The sequence below is a fragment of the Oncorhynchus tshawytscha genome, linkage group LG09 (assembly GCF_018296145.1).
Source record: "Oncorhynchus tshawytscha isolate Ot180627B linkage group LG09, Otsh_v2.0, whole genome shotgun sequence".
NCBI lineage: Eukaryota > Metazoa > Chordata > Actinopteri > Salmoniformes > Salmonidae > Oncorhynchus > Oncorhynchus tshawytscha.
Window position 1 is genome coordinate 74610367 of NC_056437.1, and position 27378 is coordinate 74637744.

Sequence of the window (27378 nt, forward strand, 5' to 3'; positions counted from 1 at the left end):
TCATTATGTTCATATTAAAACATACAAAACCAACAAATGTCACTGCAAAAATATTCTGGGGGACAAGAGTGTTAAATGATAGAAAGCGAAGAAATTTGAAAAATATCAAAGCAATTTATTGTAGAAAATAACCAAGGCACTGACAACTTAGCAAATAAGGTAACTTTCTTATTTTAACACATTAACAAGGTGTATAAAAAGAGCATTTGATTGAAGGATTATGGTATGGTCTGCTTTTAAATAGCCCACCATAGAATACAGTACTTTGAACACTATGCTGAGGTAAACATCTGAGAGGACAGTGTGTCTGCAGTAGAATTGCACAAACACATACCTCCAACATCTGATCCTATGGTCACACATAAATGATCTGACACCCCAAAATGCATACTCTAGCAAAGAGATACCATGAAGAGAGGGAGGGAGAATGATCAGATCGGAAAAAGGAGAGACTCAATGGAAGAAAAGTGCAACAGAAATAAAGCACAGCAGATTCTCATGGCTGATTTGTCATCAGTTCATAAGACTTAAGCAACAAAATGACATGCAGTGTCTTGTTTGTAAGAAATAAAAAATGTATTAAAAGATGTGCCCTGGCCGAGTCTCTACACACCTCCTCCTCTCCTGTATGTACGGTCAAGAGCCGCTCACATTTTCAGCGGTGTAGGGAACAGCGATAAGAACCTTGACTCAATCCTTTGCGATGGAGGGTAGGAAAGAGGAGTGGTTGATCAGGTCCAAACGTTGCTGTTTTTCCATCAAACTTTTTTTCCTCGCCTTTTCCTTCCCCAGAAGCATCTTCCATTCACCCTCACATGTCTGACTCTACTACCCAGTCTTATGTCCCACCCCTCAATGTCCTTCTCTCAGGCTCTCCTCCCCCTCACATCCTGCGCATGACCAGCACAGTGGTAAGAACTCCAGCGAGAAACACCCCCAAGGTCTGCCGGGTGGGAGTGCCAAAGTAGGAACGGATTCCCTCCTAAGAATTAGGAAGAGACACCATTGTCTTCAACCATCACCACATTTCAAAAAGACATCTGTAAAAAACATGTCAATGTGGGGAAAGCACATCTACTGATTCCTTACCCAGCCACCCTGATCCCTAATCCAGTTGATCACATGATCTCGCAGGTAGTCTGTAGCCCAGCTGATAATGGTTCTGATGATGTCGGGGACCTTGGTCAACAGAGCCTGAGGAGAGAAAGACAATGCAGTCTTATTGCACAACGAAGAAGCCAACTCATCCCAAAACGTGTAAATTTCAGTTCCATTCCAAGCGCTGCGATTTACAAAAGTGACTCTATTCCGACTGATGAGCCCTGTTTCCTTTGTCTAACAGAGGACAAGAGAGCACGAGAATGATTGAGAGAGAAAGGAGAGCTAAATAAAATACTACCACTGACCACCCTCACCTTGATGACCAGCCAAGAGGCAAAGTAGAAAAGTGCCACCACCCTGCCCCAGTTGAACTGTCCATCAGAGAAGATCTCATGGGCCACTCTCATAAAAACATCACGGCTGGGCTGGAGTGCAGTATCATTTAACATACTGAAGGGGAAAACAAGAGATGCTCTGAGTATTGTACAAACTCCAGGGGTCAATTTAAGCAAAGAGCTGGAGTCCCTTTCTAAGTCCTTGGTTTAAGATACCTTTGGAGTTGTGTATTGCCATCCAGCTCATCTCTAATCTGCTCCAGGTACAGGGCCAGTTTCTTGTGGTTGGGGTCACACAGCTCACTCCCGCCCAACTGGGTCCGTGACACTGACAACTGAGTACTGCTGTCAGCATGGTGACGAATCCGCTCGTAGATGAAACTGCGAAAAGAGGGTCCCGGGTAAATAACTAGCTCATATTGTGGACTACAGGGAAAGGTGGGTCGAACAGGCCCCCATTAACCTCGACGGGCTGGAGTGGAGCGGGTTGACAGTTATGTTCCTTGGTGTCCACATCACCAACTAACTATATGGTTCAAACACACCAAGACAGTCGAGAGGGCACGATAACATATTTTTCCCTTCAGGCAACTGAAAAGATTTGGCATGGGTCCCCAGATCCTCAAAGTTCTACAGCTGCACCATCAAGAGCATCCTGACTGGTTGCATCTCTGCCTGGTATGGCAACTGTTCAGCACCTGACCGTAAGGCACTACACAGGGTAGGGTGTGTAGTCCAGTACATCACTGGGGCCAATCTTCCTGCCATCCAGGACCTATATACTTGGTGTCAGAGGAAAGCCCCAAAAAATTGCAAAAGACTCCAGCCACCCTGGTCAAATTGTTCTCTCTGCTACAGCACGGCAAGCAGTACCGAAGCGCCAAGTCTAGGACTAAAAGGCTCCTTAACAGCTTGTACCCCCAAGCCAAAAGACTGCTGAGCAATTTATTTATTTTTATTTTCACCTTTATTTAACCAGGTAGGCTAGTTGAGAACAAGTTCTCATTTGCAACTGCAACCTGGCCAAGATAAAGCATAGCAGTGTGAACAGACAACAGAGTTACACATGGAGTAAACCATTAACAAGTCAATAACACAGTAGAAAAAAAGGGGAGTCTATATACATTGTGTGCAAAAGGCATGAGGAGGTAGGCGAATAATTACAATTTTGCAGATTAACACTGGAGTGATAAATGATCAGATGGTCATGTACAGGTAGAGATATTGGTGTGCAAAAGAGCAGAAAAGTAAATAAAAACAGTATGGGGATGAGGTAGGTAAAAATGGGTGGGCTATTTACCGATAGACTATGTACAGCTGCAGCGATCGGTTAGCTGCTCAGATAGCAGATGTTTGAAGTTGGTGAGGGAGATAAGTCTCCAACTTCAGCGATTTCTGCAATTCATTCCAGTCACAGGCAGCAGAGAACTGGAACGAAAGGCGGCCAAATGAGGTGTTGGCTTTAGGGATGATCAGTGAGATACACCTGCTGGAGCGCGTGCTACGGATGGGTGTTGCCATCGTGACCAGTGAACTGAGATAAGGCGGAGCTTTACCTAGCATGGACTTGTAGATGACCTGGAGCCAGTGGGTCTGGCGACGAATATGTAGCGAGGGCCAGCCGACTAGAGCATACAAGTCGCAGTGGTGGGTGGTATAAGGTGCTTTAGTGACAAAACGGATGGCACTGTGATAAACTGCATCCAGTTTGCTGAGTAGTGTTGGAAGCAATTTTGTAGATGACATCGCCGAAGTCGAGGATCGGTAGGATAGTCCGTTTTACTAGGGTAAGTTTGGCGGCGTGAGTGAAGGAGGCTTTGTTGCGGAATAGAAAGCCGACTCTTGATTTGATTTTCGATTGGAGATGTTTGATAGGAGTCTGGAAGGAGAGTTTACAGTCTAGCCAGACACCTAGGTACTTATAGATGTCCACATATTCAAGGTCGGAACCATCCAGGGTGGTGATGCTGGTCAGGCGTGCGGGTGCAGGCAGCGAACGGTTGAAAAGCATGCATTTGGTTTTACTAGCGTTTAAGAGCAGTTGGAGGCCACGGAAGGAGTGTTGTATGGCATTGAAGCTCGTTTGGAGGTTAGAAAGCACAGTGTCCAAGGACACATGGACTACTTACATTGAACCATATACCTACCGGCTCTCTAAAAAGTCTGGTAGAAATCTTCTTATGGATCAGTGTCCCGTCTACAGGACAGTTGTTGCTCAATATGCATAATGTGACTACGTCGTTTTACACAACTTTTTTTCGGTACATGTCTTATACGGGCAGAAAGCTTATTCCTGTTAATGTAACTGCATTGTCCAATTTACAGTAGCTATTACAGTGAATACCTATGTTATTTTGAGTGCATAACAAAACACTTATCACGGTGACAGGTTTGACACATTCCTATCTGAAGGTAAGTAACGTACTTGCATGATGTAATCTTGCTCTGATTTGTCATCCTGAGGGTCCTAGAGATAACATGTAGTTTTGATAAAATAATTTCATGTCCATATAGTATGCACAATCGATTTTATTTCCACTCGTTCAACTTGCAAAGAAAGATATCTGAAAATCTAATGCAATTGTGGTAAAGACTGACTTCAAAGAGACAACATTCAAGTTCTCTGTTCCCCCCAGCCTGACTGCTGCTCACTCTGGCTCCACAACAAACCACCACCCGGCCCTCTAGAGATGTCAATACCTAGCCAGCCTACAATTAGAGGATGGTAAGTGCTTTACAGCAGAAAGAGACTTGGGACCTGCAGCACAACATTGTGTAGAAAGGGTTTCTAAATACTTAGTGCGTACAATTTATTTCTTAACTTTGTTTGTGTTGGCTGCTAACTTGGCCCTTAAATATTTCACTGTGTTTGGAGATATTGGATCAGCATTCTTGTCACATCTCCTGTTTAGTACATTTTATGTAGGGTAGCTAATGATCCATCATGCATGACATTACTGGGAGTGTGTAAATGTGTATATTTTATTAGTATAGCATTTTTGTATGTTTACTGTAGTTAAGTTTTTACATTTGCCACTTGGGCAAATCTTGAGGGACACCTGGATGACTTCATACTAAATGTCAGGTTGCTTACTCATTCTTGAAGTGATCAGTCTGGAACTTTGCACATACACTGTTGCCCTCTTGTGGACACCATCTAAATTACCTCCAGCTTCCTAGCTGAATGTGTGGTTTTTCTTTTCATGTCAAAGATAATGCAACTAAAAATATAACATTTTTTTCACATTTCTAAACTTAAGTGTTTACTTTCAAATGTTATCAAGAATATGCATATCCTTGCTACAGGCAGTTAGATTTGGGTATGTCATTTTAGGCAGACATTGAAAATTCTAGACTACCTTTATTCCACACAGATGTGTACAAACCACACAGACAACCGGTAAAGTAAAAATGTGATTTTAAGGAACATTAACAGCTCCAATGTTTCAGGCTGTATGTACTGATTAAATTGTATTACAGCCTGATTTAAATCAGGCAAATGTGAATAAAGATCAAATTCAGGAGTAAACAAGAAGGTATACTCACTCTGTCAGTAATGTTCTTCCCAGTTCTAGTACCTGATCAGTTCCATTACCTGAGAACACAAAGCAGCACTGGAGTCAGTACTACCAGGACATAAACCAAGGGCAGGTAGAGGCAATTTAAGACCATGCCAATGTGTGGGTAGTCTGGCAAATACTGAATTCTTGAAGTCCTCCTGACTGAGTCACGTGGGTAGCGTCAGCCAGGCTAATGTATGCGTGTCTGTCAAATCGAAACTGGGTCGTCATAAAATATGATGTAATGTTCTAAACATGTTTGAAATGTGACACACAAAGATATTCTTGAACAAGTAGCTACTGAAGTATGCATGTCTCATGACCAGTTCAGTGTGACATTAATTCATGTAAAACAGTTAAAACACCAGCTGGCTCATTTTCAGAAGTTGACTTGTCAGCTGACATGGTCCAAGATGTACTGCAGTTAGGCTAGTTGTCTATGATGTTTCTGGAATGACAACAATTAAGTACAAAGACTCAGACTGCCACATCTGGCCCTCCCACCCCTACAGGAGGGCAGCTCCCACTCAGCCCAGTCCAAGCACTTCTGTGTCCTAGCACCCTAATGGTGGAACCAGCTTCTCTGTGAAAACAGCAGTCCCTGCCCATCTTCTGAAAGCATCAAACCCCACTAGTCTGATGAATCAGTCTAATACACGATTATGGAAGGCGCACAGTACAACATGGAACTCTGTTCCTCTTCAAGTAACTGACGCAAGCAGTAAAATTCCATTTAAACACCTTATGGAACAGTGGGGACTGAAGCAACACAGGCATACACGATAACATGCGCAGCAAGGGAAATGGCGCTGGAGGGGAGGGCTGCCGTTTTATGGGCTTATCGGCCCAACCATGCTATATTTTTGTTTTGTGTCGTTTCTAACTTGTCTTGTACATAATGTTGCTGCTACCGTCTCTTATGACTGAAAAGAGCTCCTGGACATCAGAACTGGGATTACTCACCTCAAATTGGACGAGTAGTTATTTTTTAATGAGTCTGGCGCGAGGGATTTTCTGCAAACACCCGACCAGTCCCCGATCCCCGTGATTCGCTGGAGAAGGAAACTGAGATTTTGAGGCAAAAGATCAGGGTGCCTTGCGAGGATCAGGCAACGAGTGGCTAATCTGCCCTTGCCTTCCATCCTGCTGGCTAATCTGCCCTTGCCTTCCATCCTGCTGGCTAATGTTCAATTGCTGGAAAATAAATGGGATGAACTGAAACCACGTATATCTTACCGACAGAACATTAACTAATATCTTATGTTTCACTGAGTCGTGGCTGAAGGACGACATTAAGAACACATAACTGGTGGGTTATACACTATCGTCAGGACAGAACAGCAGCTTCTGGTAGGACACTGTGCGGGGGCCTATGCATATTTGTAAACAATAGCTGGTGCACGATATATAAGGAAGTCTCAAGGTTTTGCTCGCCTGAGGTAGTGTGGTCAACAGTTTATCACAAAATACTCTATCTACCTAGAGTTATCTGTATTTTTCATACCTGTCTACATACCACCACACACCGATGCTGACACTAAAACCACACTCAATGAGCTGTAATTCCGCAATAAGCAAACAGGAAAACGTTCATCCAGAGGCGGCGCTCCTAGTTGCCGGGGACTTTAATGCGGGGAAACTTAAATCAGTTTTACCTCATTTCTATTAGCACGTTAAATGTGCAACCAGAGGGGAAAAAAATTCTAGACCACCTTTATTCCACACACAGATGTGTACAAAGCTCTCCCTCCATTTTGCAAATCTGACCATAACTATCCTTCTCATTCCTGCTTACAAGCAAAAATGTAAGCAGGAAGCACCAGTGACTTGGTCTATAAAAAAGTAGTCAGATGAAGCAGATGCTAAACTACAGGACTGTTTTGCTAGCACAGACTGGAATATGTTCCAGGATTCTTCTGATGGCATTGAAGAGTAGGTCACATCAGTCACTGGCTTTATCAATAAGTGCATCCAGTACGTCGTCCCCACAGTGACTATACGTACATAACCCAACCAGAAGCCATGGAATACTGGCAACATTCGCACTAAGCTAAAGCTGCCGCTCTACCCTTACTAACCCGGAAGCTTATAAGAAATCCTGCTATGCCCTCCAAAGAACCATCAAACAGGCAAAGCGTCAATGCAGGACTAAGATTGAATTGTACTACACCGGTTCCGACACTCGTCGGATGTGGCAGGGCTTGCAAACTATTACAGACTACAAAGGGAAGCACAGCCGAGAGCTGCTCAGTGACACAAGCCTACCAGACGAGCTAAATAACTTCTATGCTCGCTTCAAGGCAAGTAACACTGAAATATGGCAAGTAACACTGAAATGGGCATCAGCTGTTCCAGACAACTGTGTGATCACGCTCTCCGCAGCCGATGTCAGTAAGACCTTTAAACAGGTCAACATTCACAAGGCCGCAGGGCCAGACTGATTACCAGGACATGTTCTCCGAGCATGCGCTGACCAACTGGCAAGTGTCTTCACTGACATTTTCAACTTCTCCCTGTCTGAGTCTGTAATACCAACATGTTTCACAGCCATGAAATGCTTACATCAACACCATTATCCCAGAAACCCTAGACCCACTCCAATTTGCATACTGCACCAACAGATCTACAGATGATGCAATCGCTATTGCACTCCGCATTGCCCTTTTCCACCTGGACAAAAGAAACACCTATGTGAGAATACTATTTATTGACTACAGCTCAGCGTTCAACACCATAGTGCCCTCAATGCTCATCACTAAGCTAAGGACCCTGGGACTAAACACCTCTCTCTGCAACAGGATCCAGGACTTCCTGACGGGCCACCCCCAGGTGGTAAGGGTAGGTAACAACACATCCGTCCCGCTGATCCTCAACACAGGGGCACTTCAGGGGTGCGTGCTCAAATCCCTCCTGTACTCCCTGTTCACTCTTGACTGCACGGCCAGGCACAACTCCAACACCATCATTAAGTTTGCCGATGACAACCTGATCACCGACTACGATGACACAGCATACCTCTCCCTATATGGCCCGGTACATCAGCACGGCCAAGCTTCCTGCCATCCAGGACCTCTATACCAGGCGGTGTCAGAGGAAGGCCCTAAAAATTGCCTAAGACTCCAGCCACCCTAGTCATAGACTGATCTCTCTGCTTCCGCACGGCAAGCAGTACCAAAGCGCCAAGTCTAGGTCCAAGAGGCTTCTACCCCCAAGCCATAAGACTCCTGAACAGCTAATCAGACGGCTACTTGCATTGCCGTTTCCTCTCTTCTATGCTGCTGCTACTCTTATCTATGCATAGTCACTAACTCTACCTACATATTACCTCAATTACCTCGACATTGGTGCCCCTGCACATTGACTATCGTTACAGTCTGTATATAACCCCGCTATTGTTATTTACTGCTGCTTTTTAATTATTTGTTATTCTTATCTCTTACATTTGGGGGAGGGGGAGGGGTAATTTCTTAACTGCATTGTTGGTTAAGGGCTTGTAAGTAAGCATTTCACTAAGGTCTACACCTGTTGTATTCGACGCATGTGACAAATACAATTTGATTTGACTCTACACACATGTACACATGGATTTTGGACTGTATATATGTGGTAGTGGTGGAGTGGGGGCCGGAGGGCACACAGTGTGTCGCGAAATCTGTGAATGTATTATGTTTTTAAAGGCTGACTGGCTCACGTTCAGGCAAATGAGAAATAAGTGCACTCAGGCTATCCAGAAGGCCAAAGTCAATTACTTTAAGGAGCAGTTCTCTCTCTCTGGGTCTAACCCCAAGAAGTTCTAGAAAACTGTTAAAGACCTGGAGAATTAACCCTCCTCCTCACAGCTGCCCATGTCCCTTTAATGTTGATGTGGTTGTTACTGACAAGAAGCACATGGCTGAGCTCTTTAATCACCACTTCATTAAGTCAGGATTCCTATTTGACTCAGCCATGCCTCCTTGCCCATCCAACATTTCCTCATCTTCCAATGCGACTATCCCCGATTGCTTCTCCCTCTTTTTCCCCTGCCCCGCTACAAAGTTACTGACAGTCACTGAGTCTGAGGTGCTAGAGGAGCAACTGAAACTTGACACCCCAAAAAACATCTAGGTTAGATGGTTTAGACCCTTCTTTAAGGCTGCTGCCCCTATCATCGCCAAGCCTGTCTCTCCTTTCTGGGGGGGGTTCCCATTGCTTGGAAGGCAGCCATGATTCATAAGCTGATCCTAAATGTTATAGGCCTTTTTCTATTTTGCCCTGTTTATCAAAAGTGTTGGAAAACCTTGTCAATCAACTGACTGGCTTTATTTTTATTTATTTTTACCCCCTTGGAGTGGTATCCAATTGTTAGCAGTTACAATCTTGTCTCAATCTAGTGTAAAACGAAGCCACTCCTCTGTTACCATTTTATATTTGGGCTCCTGAGTGGCGCAGTGGTCAAAGGCACTGCATCTCAGTGCAAGCAGCGTGACTACAGTCCCTGGTTCAAATCCCCTGATTCAGAATATACAATATTCATTGTCATGGCATGCTTGGTTCAATAGCAATTGACGAGTGAACCGAATATCCAACATAAAGCAAATGATTGGGCTGTCGTAAGTCGCAGTTGTAAATAAGAACTTGTTCTCAACTAGCCTACCAGGTTAAATAATATAACCTGGTAGGATATATATATATATATATATATATATATATATATATATATATATACACACAAATGGTTTATTACTGACTCTCACATACAGGCTTTTAAGCTAGCTTGATGAGAAGGAAACAAGTTAACACTTTCCCCCAGTTGAACAGCTAGAAAACAATAATGTAGCGTTCCTAGATAGTTTATCAAGTTCTGTTTAAGGGCATGTTTCAGAGATGGGATGGCTGGGTGTTATGTTAGCTCGACACGCCTGGGTCCAACCGGCAACAAACAATAGTTTCGTGACAAATACTTTTTGTTCCGGCTCACGATAATTACGATATCAGTACCACGGTTCCGTATCGATTGTGTTTATCATAGTCATGTCACTTACCTGAATCGCCTCCTCCCGACAGCGCTGCCATCTTGTACTAAGATTACTTTGATTCTGCTTCCGCCTGCAGTAATGTGACATCATTCCAGCTTGCAAGAGCACTATGTAGAAGGCCAATACTATTTATGAGTAGTCAATTTACAAAATACTTAAACTACAGCAAGTTTAATTAGCAATAAATACAAATATTTTGACACAAATGGAATCCAACGTTCCGCTTTTGCCTTGCCCTTTCTTAAACGTCATATCCTGTCCTTTCTGACTTCTGTCCGTCACGCGCATGCTTAGTTCTCTTTACGACTCGGCTGGCAAAGATGGCGGACGCACAAGTACGTTCAGCAAAACAGCGTGGTGAAATTAATGTGCTTTTTAGATAGAAAAATAAACATCATGCCAATGTAGCCTACAATAAATAACGTTTGTTAAGCGAAAAGCATGCGATTGAAGTATATCGAAGTAGACTGGGCACTTAACGGTATTCTCTACTTCGACTATCACGATCCAGGCCCTGTGCCGTGTGGTGAGCTTTGTCGGAGATCCAGTAGGAAGTTTTCTAACTAGGCCTTTATAGCATTGGGAGTATTCTTCATCTATCGTTGAAAATCGAAGTATATTGATTTATGGCAGAGTTGATAACTAAAACATGTCATTGCTAGATAAATGCGTGCGCGAGGAGCTTAGCGTACTGCAAAAGCTATAGCAGTTAGGTTAGTTTATACGCGAATATGGCCAGCTAGCCAGATCACCCGTTAGTTGACTAAACTCAGCGGTCCTCTTTCTCAACTTGTATATTCCAAATGTTATAGACTTGTATGGCTATTGTTTAGCTATCTACCTAGTTTTTCAGGACTTTCATTATGGTCAGCTTCATAGATTGTAGGTCTTGCAAGTGCATCCTGTCTGATCACTGCTTCTCTGTAGTAGCGTCTTTCAAAATGCACATCGATTTACCTGCAAATGATGTTTTTCTCACGATGGTCTTCCTAGCCTATGAGGTTCTGACGACACTGCCTAATGGCAACACTGATGCAGTGTAACTTGAAGATGGGTCTTTTCAGCTCCATGATGGAGCGACGTGTTACTCTGCATAGATCGGTTTTTGACCTGGTGTTATGTATTTTCCCCACAGACGGAGAGGGCTTATCAGAAGCAGCCAACCATCTTCCAGAACAAGAAGCGTGTTCTGGTTGGTGAAGGCGGCAAGGAGGCCAAGGAGAAGCTCCCACGCTACCACAAGAGCGTTGGGCTAGGCTTTAAAACTCCAAGAGAGGTAACTTACCCAACAACCTAAACTAACCTAAAACTACAGTTGTGCTCCTTATGGGCAGTATGCTTCATCTTTGAATACAGCCTTGTATCTAGTGATCAATTAGCTTGTATGGTTAACTGCTCTTTGCAATCTGCAAATGATGTTTTTCTCACGATGGTCTTCCAAGCCTGAGGCTCTGACGACACTGCCTAATGGCAACACTGATGCAGTTATAGGAGGGCTTTTGGCATCCATACTGAACAAAAATATAGATGTAACCTGTTGGTCCCGTGTTTCATGAGTGGAAATAAAAGATCCCATAAATGTTACATACGCACAAAAAGCTTATTTCCATAAAATATTGTTTGCAAACTTGTTTACAACCCTGTTAGTGAGGATTTATCATTTGCCAAGATAATCCATCCACCCGTGGCATATCAAGAAGCAGATTAAACAGCATGATCATTACACAGGTGCACCTTGTGCTGTGCACAATTAAAGGCCACACTAAAATATGAAGTTTTGTCACACAATGCCACAGATGTCTGAAATTGGCGGAGCTTGCAATTGGCATGGTGAGTACGGGAATGTCCACCAGAGCTTTTGCGAGAAAATAGAATGTTAATTTCTCTACCATAAACTGCCTCCAACATATTTTGTTTCTACAGGCTATTGATGGCACTTACATTGACAAGAAATGCCCCTTCACTGGAAATGTCTCCATCCGTGGTCGTATCCTCTCCGGTTAGTCTTTACATTTCCTTGCTGTTTATTGTTTTTGGTTTGGATGTAAAACAGTCAGCTTTTGTTCTCACTTTACTGCAAATGATGTTTTTCTCACGATGGTCTTCCAAGCCTTCTGGTTATGACGACAATGCCTTATGGCATTACTGATGCAACGACCCAAACTCCCTGCTCACCCCATTCAACGGTCTACTCCTATCCCTAGATCAGTGCTTAGATGTATTCTAAGATTGACCACACATTGACCTGATTCTGCCTTTTCAGGCGTGGTGACCAAAATGAAGATGCAGAGGACCATCGTCATCAGACGTGACTACCTGCATTACATCCGCAAATACAACCGCTTTGAGAAGAGGCACAAGAACATGTCGGTCCATCTCTCACCTGCCTTCAGGTAAGAGGATCTCTGTCATACTGTTGAGCCTTTCCAACCTCTCTTCCTTGCATGTGTTTTTTCTGACCAGGCTGTATCCAATAATTGGATTTGATGTTGGCTGCAAATGATGTTTTTCTCACGATGGTCTTCCAAGCCCATGTGGCTCTGACGACACTGCCTAATGGCAACACTGATGCAGTTTGGCCTACCTATCACATGAGATGGCACATTGGTTGATGTTGTCATACCTCCAAAAGCAGTGCCTCGGTCACTTCAGGAATATGCTCCAATAATTCCCTCCTTTTCTCTGCAGAGACGTCTCCGTCGGAGACATTGTTACCGTCGGAGAGTGCCGACCCCTCAGCAAGACAGTCAGGTTCAACGTCCTCAAGGTCACAAAGGCCGCTGGAGCCAAGAAGCAGTTCCAGAAGTTCTAATCTAGGATGTGCAGGAGATGAGACCAATTGACAGGAAGGCTTTCTTTCTAGGCTGACCTGCTCTGTTGTATCTGAAATAAAGAATGTTCTGTATCTTGTTCTTCTGGCCTGTCTTTTGTAAAATAATTGTAATGGCTGAGGCTGACTTACTGTGCGTTCTGCTGGACAGTTCTTTCCGTTGGTGTCTCCAACCACAGGGCCATTTGTCCGTCTTTTTTAAAGCCTGAGTTTCTTGTTCAGTGAGCTAGCTGCTCCACAAATGTATAGGTTCTTACATAAATGTAATTGTAACCCATATCAAATTTAATGTCACATGCGCTGGATACAACAGATTTCACCTTACAGTGAAATGCTTGCTTACTAGCCGTTAACCAACAATGCAGATTTAAGAAAAGAGTATTTACTAAATAGACTGAAGAAAATAGAAATAACAGCAACACAGTAACGAGGCTATATAGGGGCTACCCCGCAGGGTTAGTTGAGGTGATTCAGGTAATATGTACATGTTGGTGAAGTGAAACTAGCATCAGTGTAAAAAAAGGGGGGGGGGTTGCAATACAAATTGTCCCGGTAGCCATTTGGTCAACTGTTCAGGAGTCTTTTGGTGGTAGAAGCTGTTAAAAAGCCTTTCGGACCTAGTCTTGGCGATCCGGTACCGCTTGCCACGCGGTAGCAGATAGAAGTCTGACTAGGGCGACTGGAGTTTTTGCCAATTTTTAGGGCTTTACTTTTGACCACCTGGTATAGAGGTCATGGGTGGCAGGAAGCTCGGCCCCGGTGACGTACTGGGCCGTACGCACTACCCTCTGTAGTGCCTTGCTTTCGGAGGCCGAGCAGTTGCCATACCGGGCAGTGATTCAACGAGTCAGTATCCTCTCGATGGTGCAGCTGTGGAACCTTTTGAGGTTCTGAGGACCCATGCCAAATCTTTTCATTCCTTTAAAGGTCCATTAAATTGTGGACCATCAAGACAACCAGTGTGATGAAGTTTCTTTTTAATTTCGGTATATTTGTTAGTGTTGCAATTTTTTTGCAGTGGAAACATTTATGCCCAACAATCGTTTTGCAGCAAACTAGTTTCTATTGGACTAATTCGTGTATGTCCCCCACCTGAATCTGTTCAATAAACTAGCTTTTGTTGCAAAACATTTTCTGTTTGGAGTAAACGGTCTCTGTAGCAGATCAAGTTATACTTAGGTATACTTTAGTTTTATTGTAATGGGATCTGCAATGATCTGATAATCTAGGCTGGTTGTATTCAAATCTGTTTATAGGTGCAGAGTATTGCTGGTTTTCTGTTTTACCTGATAAATTGTGTCCAGCTGGTGTCCCAGGTCTAAATCACAGACCGAATTGGAAGTGAGTCACCCCACACGCTGTTATTTGAATAATGTTCTATTTGTTTGGTTCAATGAAAGTCAATGAATGGAGGTCTGGATTTGGAGTCACACTCAAAATTAAAGTGGAAAACCACACTACAGGCTGATCTAACTTTGATGTAATGTCCTTAAAACAAGTCAAAATGAGGCTCAGTAGTGTGTGTGGCCTCCATGTGCCTGTATGACCTCCCTACAATGCCTGGGCATGCTCCTGATGAGGTGGCAGATGGTCTCCTGAGGGATCTCCTCCCAGACCTGGACTAAAGCATCCGCCAACTCCTGGACAGTCTGTGGTGCAACGTGGCGTTGGTGGATGGAGCAAGACATGATGTCCCAAATGTGCTCAATTGGATTCAGGTCTGGGGAACGGGCGGGCAAGTCCATAGCATCAATGCCTTCCTCTTGCAGGAACTGCTGACACACTCCAGCCACATGAGTTCTAGCATTGTCTTGCATTAGGAGGAACCCAGGGCCAACCGCACAAGCGTATGGTCTCACAAGGGGTCTGAGGATCTCATCTCAGTACCTAATGGCAGTCAGGCTACCTCTGGCGAGCACATGGAGGGCTGTGCGGCCCCCCAAAGAAATGCCACCCCACACCATGACTGACCCACCGCCAAACCGGTCATACTGGAGGATGTTGCAGGCAGCAGAACGTTCTCCACGGCGTCTCCAGACTCTGTCACGTGCTCAGTGTGAACCTGCTTTCATCTGTGAAGAGCACAGGGCGCCAGTGGCGAATTTGCCAATCTTGGTGTTCTCTGGCAAATGCCAAACGGTGTTGGGCTGTAAGCACAACCCCCACCTGTGGACGTCGGGCCCTCATACCACCCTCATGGAGTCTGTTTCTGACTGTTTGAGCAGACACATGCACATTTGTGGCCTGCTGGAGGTCATTTTGCAGGGCTCTGGCAGTGCTCCTCCTTGCACAAAGGCGGAGGTAGCGGTCCTGCTGCTGGGTTGTTGTCGTCTTACGGCCTCCTCCACTTCTCCTGATGTACTGGCCTGTCTCCTGATAGCGCCTCCATGCTCTGGACACTACGCTGACAGACACAGCAAACCTTCTTGCCACAGCTCGCATTGATGTGCCATCCTGGATGAGCTGCACTACCTGAGCCACTTGTGTCGGTTGTAGACTCTGTCTCATTCTACCACTAGAGTGAAAGCACTGCCAGCATTCAAAAGTGACCAAAACATCAGCCAGGAAGCATAGGAACTGAGAAGTGGTCTGTGGTACCACCTGCAGAACCACTCCTTTATTGGGGGTGTCTTGCTAATTGCCTATAATTTCCACCTGTTGTCTATTCCATTTGCACAACAGCATGTGAAATGTATTGTCAATTAGTGTTGCTTCCTAAGTGGACAGTTTGATTTCACAGAAGTGTGATCGACTTGGAGTTACATTGTGTTGTTTAAGTGTTCCCTTTATTGTTTTGAGCAGTGTATTTTCTTTGGAACAGTATTCTGCATTGACCATTTTGCGTTTTTGGCTCAGCCATTAAAATAATGTGAACGTCTCAGCAATTTAATAGTCTTGTCAATCTAAGTAACACAAATTTTAAAAATCTCTGTCAATTTAGACGAGAGATATGCTTTTTTTCTTTTTACATTGGATGCGTCTCAAATCCACTGCATCCGCAGATGTCAGCCTCCCCATCTGCAGATGTCAGCCTCCCCCATCTGCAGATGTCAGCCTCCCCCATCTGCAGATGTCAGCCTCCCCCATCTGCAGATGTCAGCCTTCCCCATCTGCAGATGTCAGCCTCCCCATCTGCAGATGTCAGCCTTCCCCATCTGCAGATGTCAGCCTTCCCCATCTGCAGTGGAAGGTGGCCGAGCTACAGCGGTGTTTGTCAGACCATGAGACATCCCGAAAATTGATTTTCTCCTACAAACCACTATCACTACTCAAAGGCACTTCAATCTTTTGTCTTGCCCATTCACCCTCCGAATGGCGCACATATATACAGTACCAGTCAAAAGTTTGGACACACCTACTCATTCTTGGGTTTTTCTTCATATTTACTATTTTCTACATTATAGAATAATAGTGAAAACATCAAAACTATGAAATAACACATACAGTGGCAAGAAAAAGTATGTGAAACCTTTGGAATTATTTGGACTTCTGCATAACTTTGTCATAAAATCAAATCAAATGTATTTATATAGCCCTTCGTACATCAGCTGATATCTCAAAGTGCTGTACAGAAACCCAGCCTAAAACCCCAAACAGCAAGCAATGCAGGTGTAGAAGCACGGTGGCTAGGAAAAACTCCCTAGAAAGGCCAAAACCTAGGAAGAAACCTAGAGAGGAACCAGGCTATGTGGGGTGGCCAGTCCTCTTCTGGCTGTGCCGGGTGGAGATTATAACAGAACATGGCCAAGATGTTCAAATGTTCATAAATGACCAGCATGGTCGTATAATAATAAGGCAGAACAGTTGAAACTGGAGCAGCAGCACAGTCAGATGGACTGGGGACAGCAAGGAGTCATCATGTCAGGTAGTCCTGGGGCATGGTCCTAGGGCTCAGGTCCTCCGAGAGAGAGAAAGAAAGAGAGAATTAGAGAGAGCATATGTGGGGGGGGCAGTCCTCTTCTGGCTGTGCCGGGTGGAGATTTTAACAGAACATGGCCAAGATGTTCAAATGTTCATAAATGACCAGCATGGTCGAATAATAATAAGGCAGAACAGTTGAAACTGGAGCAGCAGCACGGCCAGGTGGACTGGGGACAGCAAGGAGTCATCATGTCAGGTAGTCCTGGGGCATGGTCCTAGGGCTCAGGTCCTCCGAGAGAGAGAAAGAAAGAGAGAAGGAGAGAATTAGAGAACGCACACTTAGATTCACACAGGACACCGAATAGGACGGGAGAAGTACTCCAGATATAACAAACTGACCCTAGCCCCCCGACACATAAACTACTGCAGCATAAATACTGGAGGCTGAGACAGGAGGGGTCAGGAGACACTGTGGCCCCATCTGAGGACACCCCCGGACAGGGCCAAACAGGAAGGATATAACCCCACCCACTTTGCCAAAGCACAGCCCCCACACCACTAGAGGGATATCTTCAACCACCAACTTACCATCCTGAGACAAGGCTGAGTATAGCCCACAAAAATGTGATCTGATCTTCATCTAAGTCACAACAATAGACAAACACAGTCTGCTTAAACTAATAACACACAAACAATTATAAGTTTTCATGTCTTTCTTGAACACACCTTGTAAACATTCACAGTGCAGGGTGGGAAAAGTATGTTAACCCTTGGATTTAATAACTGGTTGAACCTTCTTTGGCAGCCATAACCTCAACCAAACGTTTTCTGTAGTTGCGGATCAGACCTGCACAACGGCCAGGAGGAATTTTGGACCAGTCCTCTTTATAAAACTGTTTCAGTTCAGAAATATTCTTGGAACGTCTGGTGTGAACCGCTCTCTTGAGGTCATGCCACAGCATCTCAATCAGGTTGAGGTCAGGACTCTGACTGGGCCACCCCAGAAGGCGTATCTTCTTCTGTTGAAGCCATTCTGTTGTTGATTTACTTCTGTGTTTTGGATCGTTGTCCTGTTGCATCACCTAACTTCTGTTGAGCTTCAATTGGCAGACAGATAGCCTAACATTCTCCTGCAAAATGTCTTGATAAACTTGGGAATTAATTTTTTCGTCGATGATAGCAATCTTTCCAGGCCCTGAGGCAGCAAAGCAGCTCCAAACCATGATGCTCCCTCCACCATACTTTACAGTTGGGATGAGGTTTTGATGTTGGTGTGCTGTGCCTTTTTTTCTCCACACATAGTGTTGTGTTCCTTCCAAACAACTCAACTTTAGTTTCATCTGTCCACAGAATATTTTTGCCAGTTGCATTGTGGAACATCCAGATGCTCTTTTGCAAACTTCAGACTTGCAGCAATGTTTTTTTGGACAGCAGTGGCTTCTTCCGTGGTGTCCTCCCATGAACACCAATCTTATTTAGTGTTTTACGTATCATAGACTCGTCAACAGAGATGTTAGCATGTTCCAGAGATTTCTGTATGTCTTTAGCTGACACTCTAGGATTCTACTTAACCTCATTGAGCATTCTGCGCTGTGCTCTTGCAGTCATCTTTGCAGGACGGCCACTCCTAGGGAGAGTAGCAACAGTGCTGAACTTTCTCCATGTATAGACATTTTGTCTTACTGTGGACTGATGAACATCTTTTAGAGATATTTTTGCAATCCTTTCCAGTTTAATGCAAGTAAACAATTCTTCATCTTGGGTCTTCTGAGATCTCTTTTGTTCGAGGCATGGTTCACATCAGGCAATGCTTCTTGTGAATAGCAAACTCAAATTTTGTGAGTGTTTTTTATAGGGCAGGGCAGCTCTAGCTAACATATCTAATCTCGTCTCAATGATTGTACTCCAGTTTAGCTGACTCCTGACTCCAATTAGCTTTTGGATAAGGAATTAGCCTTGGGATTCACATACTTTTTCCAACCTACACTGTGAATGTTTAAATTATGTATTCAATATAGACAAGAAAAAACAATAATTTGTGTTATTAGTTTAAGCAGACTGTGTTTGTCTGTTGTTGTGACTTAGATGAAGATCAGATCTAATTTTATTACCAATTTATGCAGAAATCCAGGTAATTCCAAAGGGTTCACATACTTTTTCTTGCCACTGTATGGAATCATGTAGTAACCAAAAAAGTGTTAAACAAATCAAAATATATTTGTATTTGAGTTTCTTTAAAGTAGCCATCCTTTGCCTTGATGACGGCTTTGCTCACTCTTGGCCTTCTAACAACCAGATTCATGAGATAGACACCTGGAATGCATTTCAATTAGCAGGTGTGCCTTGTTAAAAGTTGATTTGCAGAATTTCTTTCCATCTTAAGGAGTTTGAGACAATCATTTGTGTTGTGACATGGTAGGGGTGGTATACAGAAGATATCCCTATTTGGTAAAAGACCAAGTCCATATTATGGAAAGAACATCTCAAATAAGCAAAGAGAAACAACACTACATCGTTACGTTACGACATGAAGGTCAGTCAATCCGGAAAATGTCAAGAACTTTGAAAGTTTCTTCAAGTGCAGTTGCAAAAACCATCAAGTGCTATGATGACACTGGGTCTCATGGGGATCGCCACAGGAATGGAAGGCCCAGAGTCACCTCTGCTGCAGAGGATAAATTCATTAGAGTTAACTGCACCTCAGATTGCAACCCAAATAAATGCTTCACAGAGTTCAAGTAACAGACACATCTCATCATTAACTGTTCTGAGGAGACTGTGTGAATCAGGCCTTCAAGGTTTGAATCTCTTGATCAAAAACCACTACTAAAGGACACCAATAATAAGAGATTTGCTTGCTGCCAAGGGAATGCCTGACAGCTTGAAAGATGTTTTGGACACTACAGTGAAAATGGTTAACTTTGTTAAAGCAAGGCCCCTGAACCCTCATGTATTTTCTGCACTCTGCAATGATATGGGCAGTGACCATGTAACGCTTTCACAACATACAGAAGTGCGTTGGTTATCAAGGGGCAATGTATTGACACGTTTTTAATAAATTGTAACGAGCTTAAAGTTTTCTTTACTGACCATAATTTTCACTTGCATGATGAAGTTTCTCACACGACTGGCCTATCTGAGTGACGTTTTTTCTCACCTGCATGATCTGAATCTAGGATTACAGGGACTCTCCACAACTGTATTCAGTGTGCGGGATAAAATTGAGGCTATGATTAAGAAGTTGGAGCTCTTCTCTGTCTGCATTAACAAGGACAACACACAGGTCTTTCCATCATTGTGTGATTTTTTTGTGTGCAAATGAACTCAAGCTTACGGACAATGTCAAATGTGATATAGTGAAGCACCTATTACGCAGGTACTTTCCCGAAACGGATGACACAAAGAACTGGATTCGTTATCCCTTTCATGCCCTGCCTCCAGTCCACTTACCGATATGTGAACAAGAGAGCCTCATCGAAATTGCAACAAGCAGTTTTGTGAAAATTGAATTTATTCAGAAGCCACTGCCAGATTTCTGGATTGGGCTGCACTCAGAGTATTGGAAAATGGTGCTGTTAAGACACTGATGCCCTTTGCAACCACGTACCTATGTGAGAGTGGATTCTCGGCCCTCACTAGCATGAAAACTAAATTCAGGCACAGACTGTGTGTGGAAAATGATTTAAGACTGAGACTCTCTCCAATACAACCCAACATTGCAGAGTTGTGCCACCCTTCTCATTAACCTGTGGTGAGTTATTCACAATTTTCGATGATCAAATAAGGTTTTATATGTAAGATGGCTAAATAAAGAGCAAAATTATTGATTATTATTATATTATTGTTTGTGCCCTGGTCCTATAAGAGCTCTTTGTCACTTCCCACGAGCCAGGTTGTGACAAAAACTCCCACTCAGTCTTATGTTTAATAAATGTATCGTATAGTTTGTGTGTGGCAGGTTTACAATGATGCAAAAAACAACACTTGTTCTATGGTTAACCAACAGAGGGCGACTAACACCTATTTTTAAATCAAAACTAAATGTACTGATGAGATTTACACCCTGGGACAGGGTGTAAATAGGGTGTAGAAAGAGGCTAAAAAGTATTGTTATTAGTACCATATCAGTAAAGATTCCAAGTATTCATGGGAGAGATGTGCTGTGAGTTGAGACATGCTCCTGAAACTCCCAAATGTGAATACAAAGAAACATTGCAATGTGGAATACCAAAGAAATGCTTTTAGAAATCAAACATTCAAATGTTTCAACTGGCAAATAGCAGTGGGGCTTTCCCTTTCGAACTGGCAGTGTGAGATTTTTTTTTTTTTGTGCCCTAAATTTGGTTGGTCTGAATAATGCACAAGATAGTATTTCTCCCACGAGACCATATACATTTGAACCCAAACATAAAATCATGTACACAAGTCCTCACTCATTCTAGTATTGTCCTGTTTTTCAGCTTGTTCCATTGTTTCCTAGGTGTTTTGCTGTAGGCCTGTATGCACAATAGCTTCTGAGATCCAGAAGAAAACATACCCAAACATATGCAATACATGCTAAATGTCCCTCATGCATCAGCTGAGGCATTATCATGTGGCTTTGACGGCCAACCCCTCAGTGTCTCTGCATGGGAATGAGAGAGAGAGCCCCTCAGCCCCTCCCTCAGGCTGGGCTTCTGTCTACTTTTCTGCCTGGGTCTACCAAGGCCTTGGCGTCTACATTTACATAATAATGCTGAGGGTGCTGCTATCCCAGTGCCTATGTGAATGTGGACCATATGGTGGTGACGTGGAAGGCCCATGTTGCTGATGTGAGTGAGTCCAGCCATGGTAGGGGGCTGAGTGGGGCATGTTCTCACATTGTAGACATACTGATGAAGCCAGACCCATAAGTGACCTTGCTAGACAGCATTCATAGGAAACTTGCAGTCCCATAGAATCCCTGAACCTGGGCCACTCTGCTAATGCCCACCTCCCATTTGACCTAGTCACGGACTAAGGGCTGGATTCAATCCGTATCGAGGAAGATCCACATTATAGAAATTTTAAGGCAATTGTTCCCGTGTTCGCAGAGACTGCATTCACGGTAAACACAGATCTTCCGCAATACTACAGATACACAGATTGAATCCAGCCCTAAACCTTCTACCAGACTGTTGTCTGACTCCTAATCACTGCAGAATCCTGGCACACAATACAGCTTCTCAAGAAAGGTAGGAACATAAATAAATAAATGAAACAACAGGGTAGAGTTTTTGTCAACTCCCAAAATTATGACACATCAGTTCAATGGAAATCCTTCTAAACACTGGGATAAAAAAAATAACTACAGGGCCAACTGCATTACTTCATCAGCAAGGCTTGTCTCCAACGCTGGCGTCGCCACTCCGTAGGCCTCCATAGGCAGGGGACTGTGTAATGGGGTTAGGATAGGCCCCAGGGGTGATCTGTGGACCATAGCTCCTCTCACGCACAGACACCCCAGTTGAGAGGAAGGAGAGACCTGACCATGACCCCTCAATGGTCAAGCTGCTCATGAATCCATACTGAGGGGAGGCAAGAGCGATGAATCATCATTTAGTGAGTTTGTTTAGTGAGCAGTCATAGTGTCCATCTGGTTTTGTTCTCTTTAATGCTACTGTGAACCTTGCCGCATCACTTACAGTGAGGTCCAAAAGTATTTCAGTATTATCCGTAGTCGTGGTGGCATCCACATTAATGTAGAAGTGTTTAGAAACATATTCTCTAATATTTTTAAGGAAAGTGACTCCATAAAGTGCTGTAATTTCTAAACGGTTCACCCGATATAAATGACCCTCAAATTGGAGCTCACTATATCACGGACAAATAGTTTTTAGCCTCATTTTTAAAATGGTCACTAAGCACCATTGTTTTGGTGTTAGTTGGTGATTTGCTAAGGCAATCAATTGCAAGTAGTTTCCCGTGGGGGATGGAGGATTCTGGAACTAAAGACACTTTATAGAGATTGGTTTTATTATGAATCATAAACACAGGTCTCAGTTTGATGAGGACAGGTCCATAAATTACAGGAGATCAAAGGATGTGGAGGTTTTTAAGGTGGGGAAGACAGTGTCACCACTGTTCTATCCTCATAAAATAGATATAGCCGTTGACCTTTGCAATACGTTTTGCAAAAGAATACATTTTATGATATCATCTGTATAAGGCCTTAAATGAAAATCTCTTTCATAAATCCAGCTTGATTTAGTTTCTGTAGTGGATAAAAATACATATAACCATGGTACAGTAACCCACTGTGCACAGATGTCAATTCAACGTCTATTCCCTGTTAGTTCAACGTAATTTCATTGAAATGACGTGGACACAATGGTGACTCAACCAGTTTGTGCCCAGTGGGAAGTTACCCATTTCTGATTTTGTGTACATTAACTTTGTATTGCAGCTTTTCTGACCAAACCGTTGGCAAACGGGAAACTCCAGTGACTGATTTCATTATCCAAGGTGCACACAACAATGCCATCAAGCAAGGAAATATGAACTTGTGTAACAACTTGAGAAGCAATCACTTGCAGCAGTGCAAAGCATATCTGTTTCATTTATTACATGGCAGTTAAAGCTGTCTGTTATGGAGCATGCCTCATTGTTAGTCCATGTTGATACATGCATCTTGTGCTCACACCTGCCGCAGCTGTTAGTTCAATACCAATGACTCACTGGGGGATCCATATACTTAAATGTAACTCTAAAATAAATGTTAACAATGCAAAAAGACAGGAAGAAGATGCAGAGATTCTATATCGTTCTCATCTTCTGGTTCCTTCTCAGTCAGAAACTGTTTTCGGTGGGTAGAATAGGACTGAATGATTCTTCTTGTCAGTTTTCAATGTTTTGTATAGGTTCAATTAAGATGCCATACCCTCTAGATGATTTTCTCTCGCTACAATATCATCTAATTTGTATTTTCTTCCATGTCTCAATCTTCACTGTGTCATTAGTCAGGTAACCTGACTCATGAGATTTGCCACTTTTTGAGCTGTGAGTAATGTGGCTGTAAGTCTCCACTAAACAAACATCTGCATGGTCTGTCAATTGGGACTGTACAGTACAGCCCATTCCAGTGGGGATCATTTCTATGTAACATCCTGATGGAGTGGGGATCATTTCCATGTAACATCCTGATGGAGAGGGGATCATTTCCATGTAACATCCTGATGGAGTGGGGATCATTTCTATGTAACATCCTGGTGGAGTGGAGATCATTTCTATGTAACATCCTGGTGGAGTGGAGATCATTTCTACGTAACATACTGATGGAGTGGGGTTCATTTCCATGTAACATACTGATGGAAAATCTAGCTATTTCTCCAGGTGAGGATACTGTTGAAAGAGGGCCCAGGGCAAACCTGTCTCTGTCCATCAAATTTGTCTGCTAAAGAGCTCAACACTTTCCAGTTGGAAAAAGTCCCAATAGGTGCAGCTAAGCACTACTGAGAGGGTTAGAAGTGAATGGACCATCAATCACAGGCATGTAGCAGGTTCAGATTAGACTGCCAGGGGGGCGAGAGAGAGCTGCTCTAAACGGTGGCATGCCACTGGGCACAGACATCATAACAACATCTAGTTTTGACGTACATTTTATTGAGTTGACAGCGAGTGCTAGTTCAACGTGAAATCAACAAATTACAGGATACAGGAATCCCTGAAATTTGCTTTACATTGATGACTTTTTGCAAAACCAATCAGTTTTCCCCATTGAGTCAAAGTCATCACATTTATTTTTGTTGTTGAAATAACGTGGAAACATTGTTGATTCAACCAGTTTGGTCCCAGTGGCACTACAGCCCACAGCAGATCACTGCCCTGCATTGCCAGGCTTCCTTTCCTCTCCACAACATTTACTGTCCACCACTTAACAGTCCAGTGCCTTGCAGGTTTACATGTTTACCTAGTGTCACTGAGCATGCACACAGGTTTTCTTACTTGTCTATTCAGCAGCAGGGATGTTAGTCCAGAGGGTCACCTCTGTAAGGGTCATGTCTGAAAGTAAAACATGGGCCTTATGGTGTCCCAGCAGGGGTCTGGTCAGGTGGCAGGAGGGGTCACAGTGCTGCACAGGATCCTCATCTTGGTTTGTTTTGACATGTCAGCAAGCAGCACACAAACTCTTTTCCAGCAGCAGTGCAGGAGGCCAGATGACTTGAGCAGATGGAAGCAGAGCGGGGTTGTATACTGTAACGTAGTGGAACATGGACCCTGGCATCAGCAGCCCCTCAGATGGCCCCCTGCCCTCTGTCAGCAGTCAGCATAGAGCCAGAGGCGGGGGTGGGGCAGGGGCTGAGTCCTCTGCTCTACTGGGGTTACCAACACAGAGCTGTCAAAGTACTGCGCTCTGAGGTTGCACGTAGGAGGAGGATATTGTCTTACTATGATGCCCTGGTGGCTTATGTTTGATTATGTGAATGTTAAGGGTTGTTGTAGAGGACTCTCAACATGTGAATGTAATCATGCAGGGACATTTGTACATTTTTGTACAGTTTTTATTCTTATCTTTGTTGATGTTTGTCATTCTCTTGAGATGTTACAAATCATTAGCAAGTATTTGCTTTGCTGATGTCTAGCTGCACGCTTTTCTGTTTCACAAAGGGGAGTACATTTTCCGGGCTCGGGCGGTCTTCTGGGGCACTGTGGGTCAGCGCCGGGTCACACACCACATCTGGACAACGCATCAGGCCTTCAGATGTGCACAAAGATATCCACTGTCCCTGGATCAAATCAACTATATTTGTGTCCAACAACTTCCTGTTGAAAGACAAGGGTGTCAATAGAATAACAGACAATCAGGCACCCATATCTTACACCCTTATTGAAATAAGAACAAATTCTTATTTACAATGGTGGCCTAGGAACAGTGCCTTAACTGCCTTATTAGGGGCAGAAGGACAACTTTTTACCTCGGGGATTCAATCTACCAACCTGCTGCCCCTTAAAAGCAGATGATATAGGGTGAGCTGATATAAGTTGTTTGGTACCAGTGAAAGTAGTTGATGTGCTGATCATTAGCATGTCAGAATATATGAAGCCAAGGTCAGAGGTGCTGGTCATGACTTGAGGTGTCTGGTACCAACAACAGCAGTGCATTTAGAAGTGTGAGGTCGACTCCTTAACTGATTTGAAAATATTTTCCAGATGGGGCTTACCCTTCTCTCATTTCATCAAAATGTGATATCCATACCATAAATCAATCTCTGAATTTTGGTTATGAAATGGCTTGAGTTGCATCCATTAAGTGAGCATAATCTCATCAAACTTTTCATTTCCTTATTCAATGGTAAAGATTTATTTATAAATCAATGCAAATGAAAATGCAGGTACTTCAAATTTGGTGCATTTACTCTCAAAACAAAGTTACAAGTTTGTTTTGAACAGTGAGATATTTAATAGAAAAGCACAATAATTATACAGTTGAAGTCGGAAGTTTACATACACTTAGGTTGGAGTCATTAAAACTAGTTTTTCAACCACTCCACAAATTTCTTGTTAACAAACTATAGCTTTGGAAAGTCGGTTAGGACATCTACTTTGTGCATGACAGAAGTCATTTTTCCAACAATTGTTTACAGACAGATTCTTTCACTTATAATTCACTGTATCATAATTCCAGTGGATCAGAAGTTTACATACACTAAGTTGACTGTGCCTTTAAACAGCTTGGAAAATTCCAGAAAATGATGTCATGGCTTTAGAAGCTTATGATAGGCTAATTCACATAATTTGAGTCAATTGGAGGTGTACCTGTGGATGTATGTCAAGGCCTACCTTCAAACTCAGTGCCTCTTTGCTTGACATTATGGGAAAATCAAAAGAAATCAGAAAGAAAATTGTAGACCTCCACAAGTCTGGGTCAGCCTTGGGAGTAATTTCCAAATGCCTGACGGTACCACATTCATTTGTACAAACAATAGTACGCAAGTATAAACACCATGGGACCACACAGTCGTCATACCGCTCAGGAAGGAGACACGTTCTGTCTCCTAGAAATGAACGTACTTTGGTGCGAAAAGTGCAAATCAATCCCAGAACAACAGCAAAGGACCTTGTGAAGATGCTGGAGGAAACAGGTACAAAAGTATCTATATCCTCAGAAAAACTAGTCCTATATTGACATAACCTGAAAGGTCGCCCAGCAAGGAAGAAGGCACTGCTCAAAAACCGCCATAAAAAAAGCCAGACTATGGTTTGCAACTACACATGGGGACAAAGATCTTACTTTTTGGAGAAATGTCCTCTGGTCTGATGAAACAAAAATAGAACTGTTTGGCCATAATGACCATCGTTATGTTTGGAGGAAAAAGGGGAAGGCTTGCAAACCGAAGAACACCATCCCAACCGTGAAGTACAGGGGTGGCAGCATCATGTTTGGGGGGTGCTTTGCTGCAGGAGGGACTGGTTCACTTCCCAAAATAGATGGCATCATGAGGCAGGAAAATGATGTGGATATGTTGAAGCAACATCTCAAGACATCAGTCAGGAAGTTAAAGCTTGGTCGCAAATGGGTCTTCCAAATGGACAATGACACCAAGCATACTTCCAAAGTTGTGACAAAATGGCTTAAGGACAACAAAGTCAAGGTATTGGAGTGGCCATCACAAAGCCCTGACCTCAATCCTATAGAAGATTTGTGGGTAGAACTGAAA

General features: G+C 43.4%; 3 protein-coding genes and 4 non-coding genes across 10 annotated transcripts in view; 6 read left to right on the top strand and 1 right to left on the bottom strand.

Moving 5' to 3' along the window:
* LOC112245989 (rRNA methyltransferase 2, mitochondrial-like) overlaps window positions 1–27378 on the top strand; it is a 227643-nt gene that overhangs the window by 51198 nt on the left and 149067 nt on the right. The window lies entirely within an intron of this gene.
* LOC112226023 (apoptosis regulator BAX) lies at window positions 101–10248 on the bottom strand. Its single transcript, XM_024390211.2, has 6 exons — window positions 10018–10248; window positions 4983–5031; window positions 1653–1817; window positions 1416–1551; window positions 1090–1194; window positions 101–982 (listed from the first exon to the last, which is right to left on the bottom strand). The coding sequence occupies exons 1-6, from the start codon at window positions 10046–10048 to the stop codon at window positions 884–886; spliced, it is 585 nt and encodes a 194-aa protein (XP_024245979.2). The 5' UTR covers window positions 10049–10248; the 3' UTR covers window positions 101–883.
* LOC112242114 (40S ribosomal protein S11) lies at window positions 4138–12916 on the top strand. Of its 2 annotated transcripts, none has more exons than XM_042327431.1 (5): window positions 4138–4161; window positions 11147–11287; window positions 11935–12010; window positions 12275–12404; window positions 12700–12916. In XM_042327431.1, exons 1-5 carry the CDS (start codon window positions 4159–4161, stop codon window positions 12821–12823), a joined length of 474 nt encoding a protein of 157 aa, XP_042183365.1. In that variant the 5' UTR covers window positions 4138–4158; the 3' UTR covers window positions 12824–12916. The 2 variants fall into 2 exon arrangements, with proteins under 2 accessions (XP_042183365.1, XP_042183364.1); XM_042327430.1 differs by lacking the exon at window positions 4138–4161 and adding an exon at window positions 10254–10346.
* LOC112242115 lies at window positions 10970–11053 on the top strand. The gene has a single exon (XR_002949715.2). It is a non-coding gene; the product is annotated as a small nucleolar RNA SNORD35 (small nucleolar RNA).
* LOC112242117 lies at window positions 11419–11500 on the top strand. The gene has a single exon (XR_002952445.1). It is a non-coding gene; the product is annotated as a small nucleolar RNA SNORD35 (small nucleolar RNA).
* Window positions 12087–12169, top strand: LOC112242116. The gene has a single exon (XR_002952444.2). It is a non-coding gene; the product is annotated as a small nucleolar RNA SNORD35 (small nucleolar RNA).
* Window positions 12506–12589, top strand: LOC112226344. Its single transcript, XR_002949714.1, has one exon. It is a non-coding gene; the product is annotated as a small nucleolar RNA SNORD35 (small nucleolar RNA).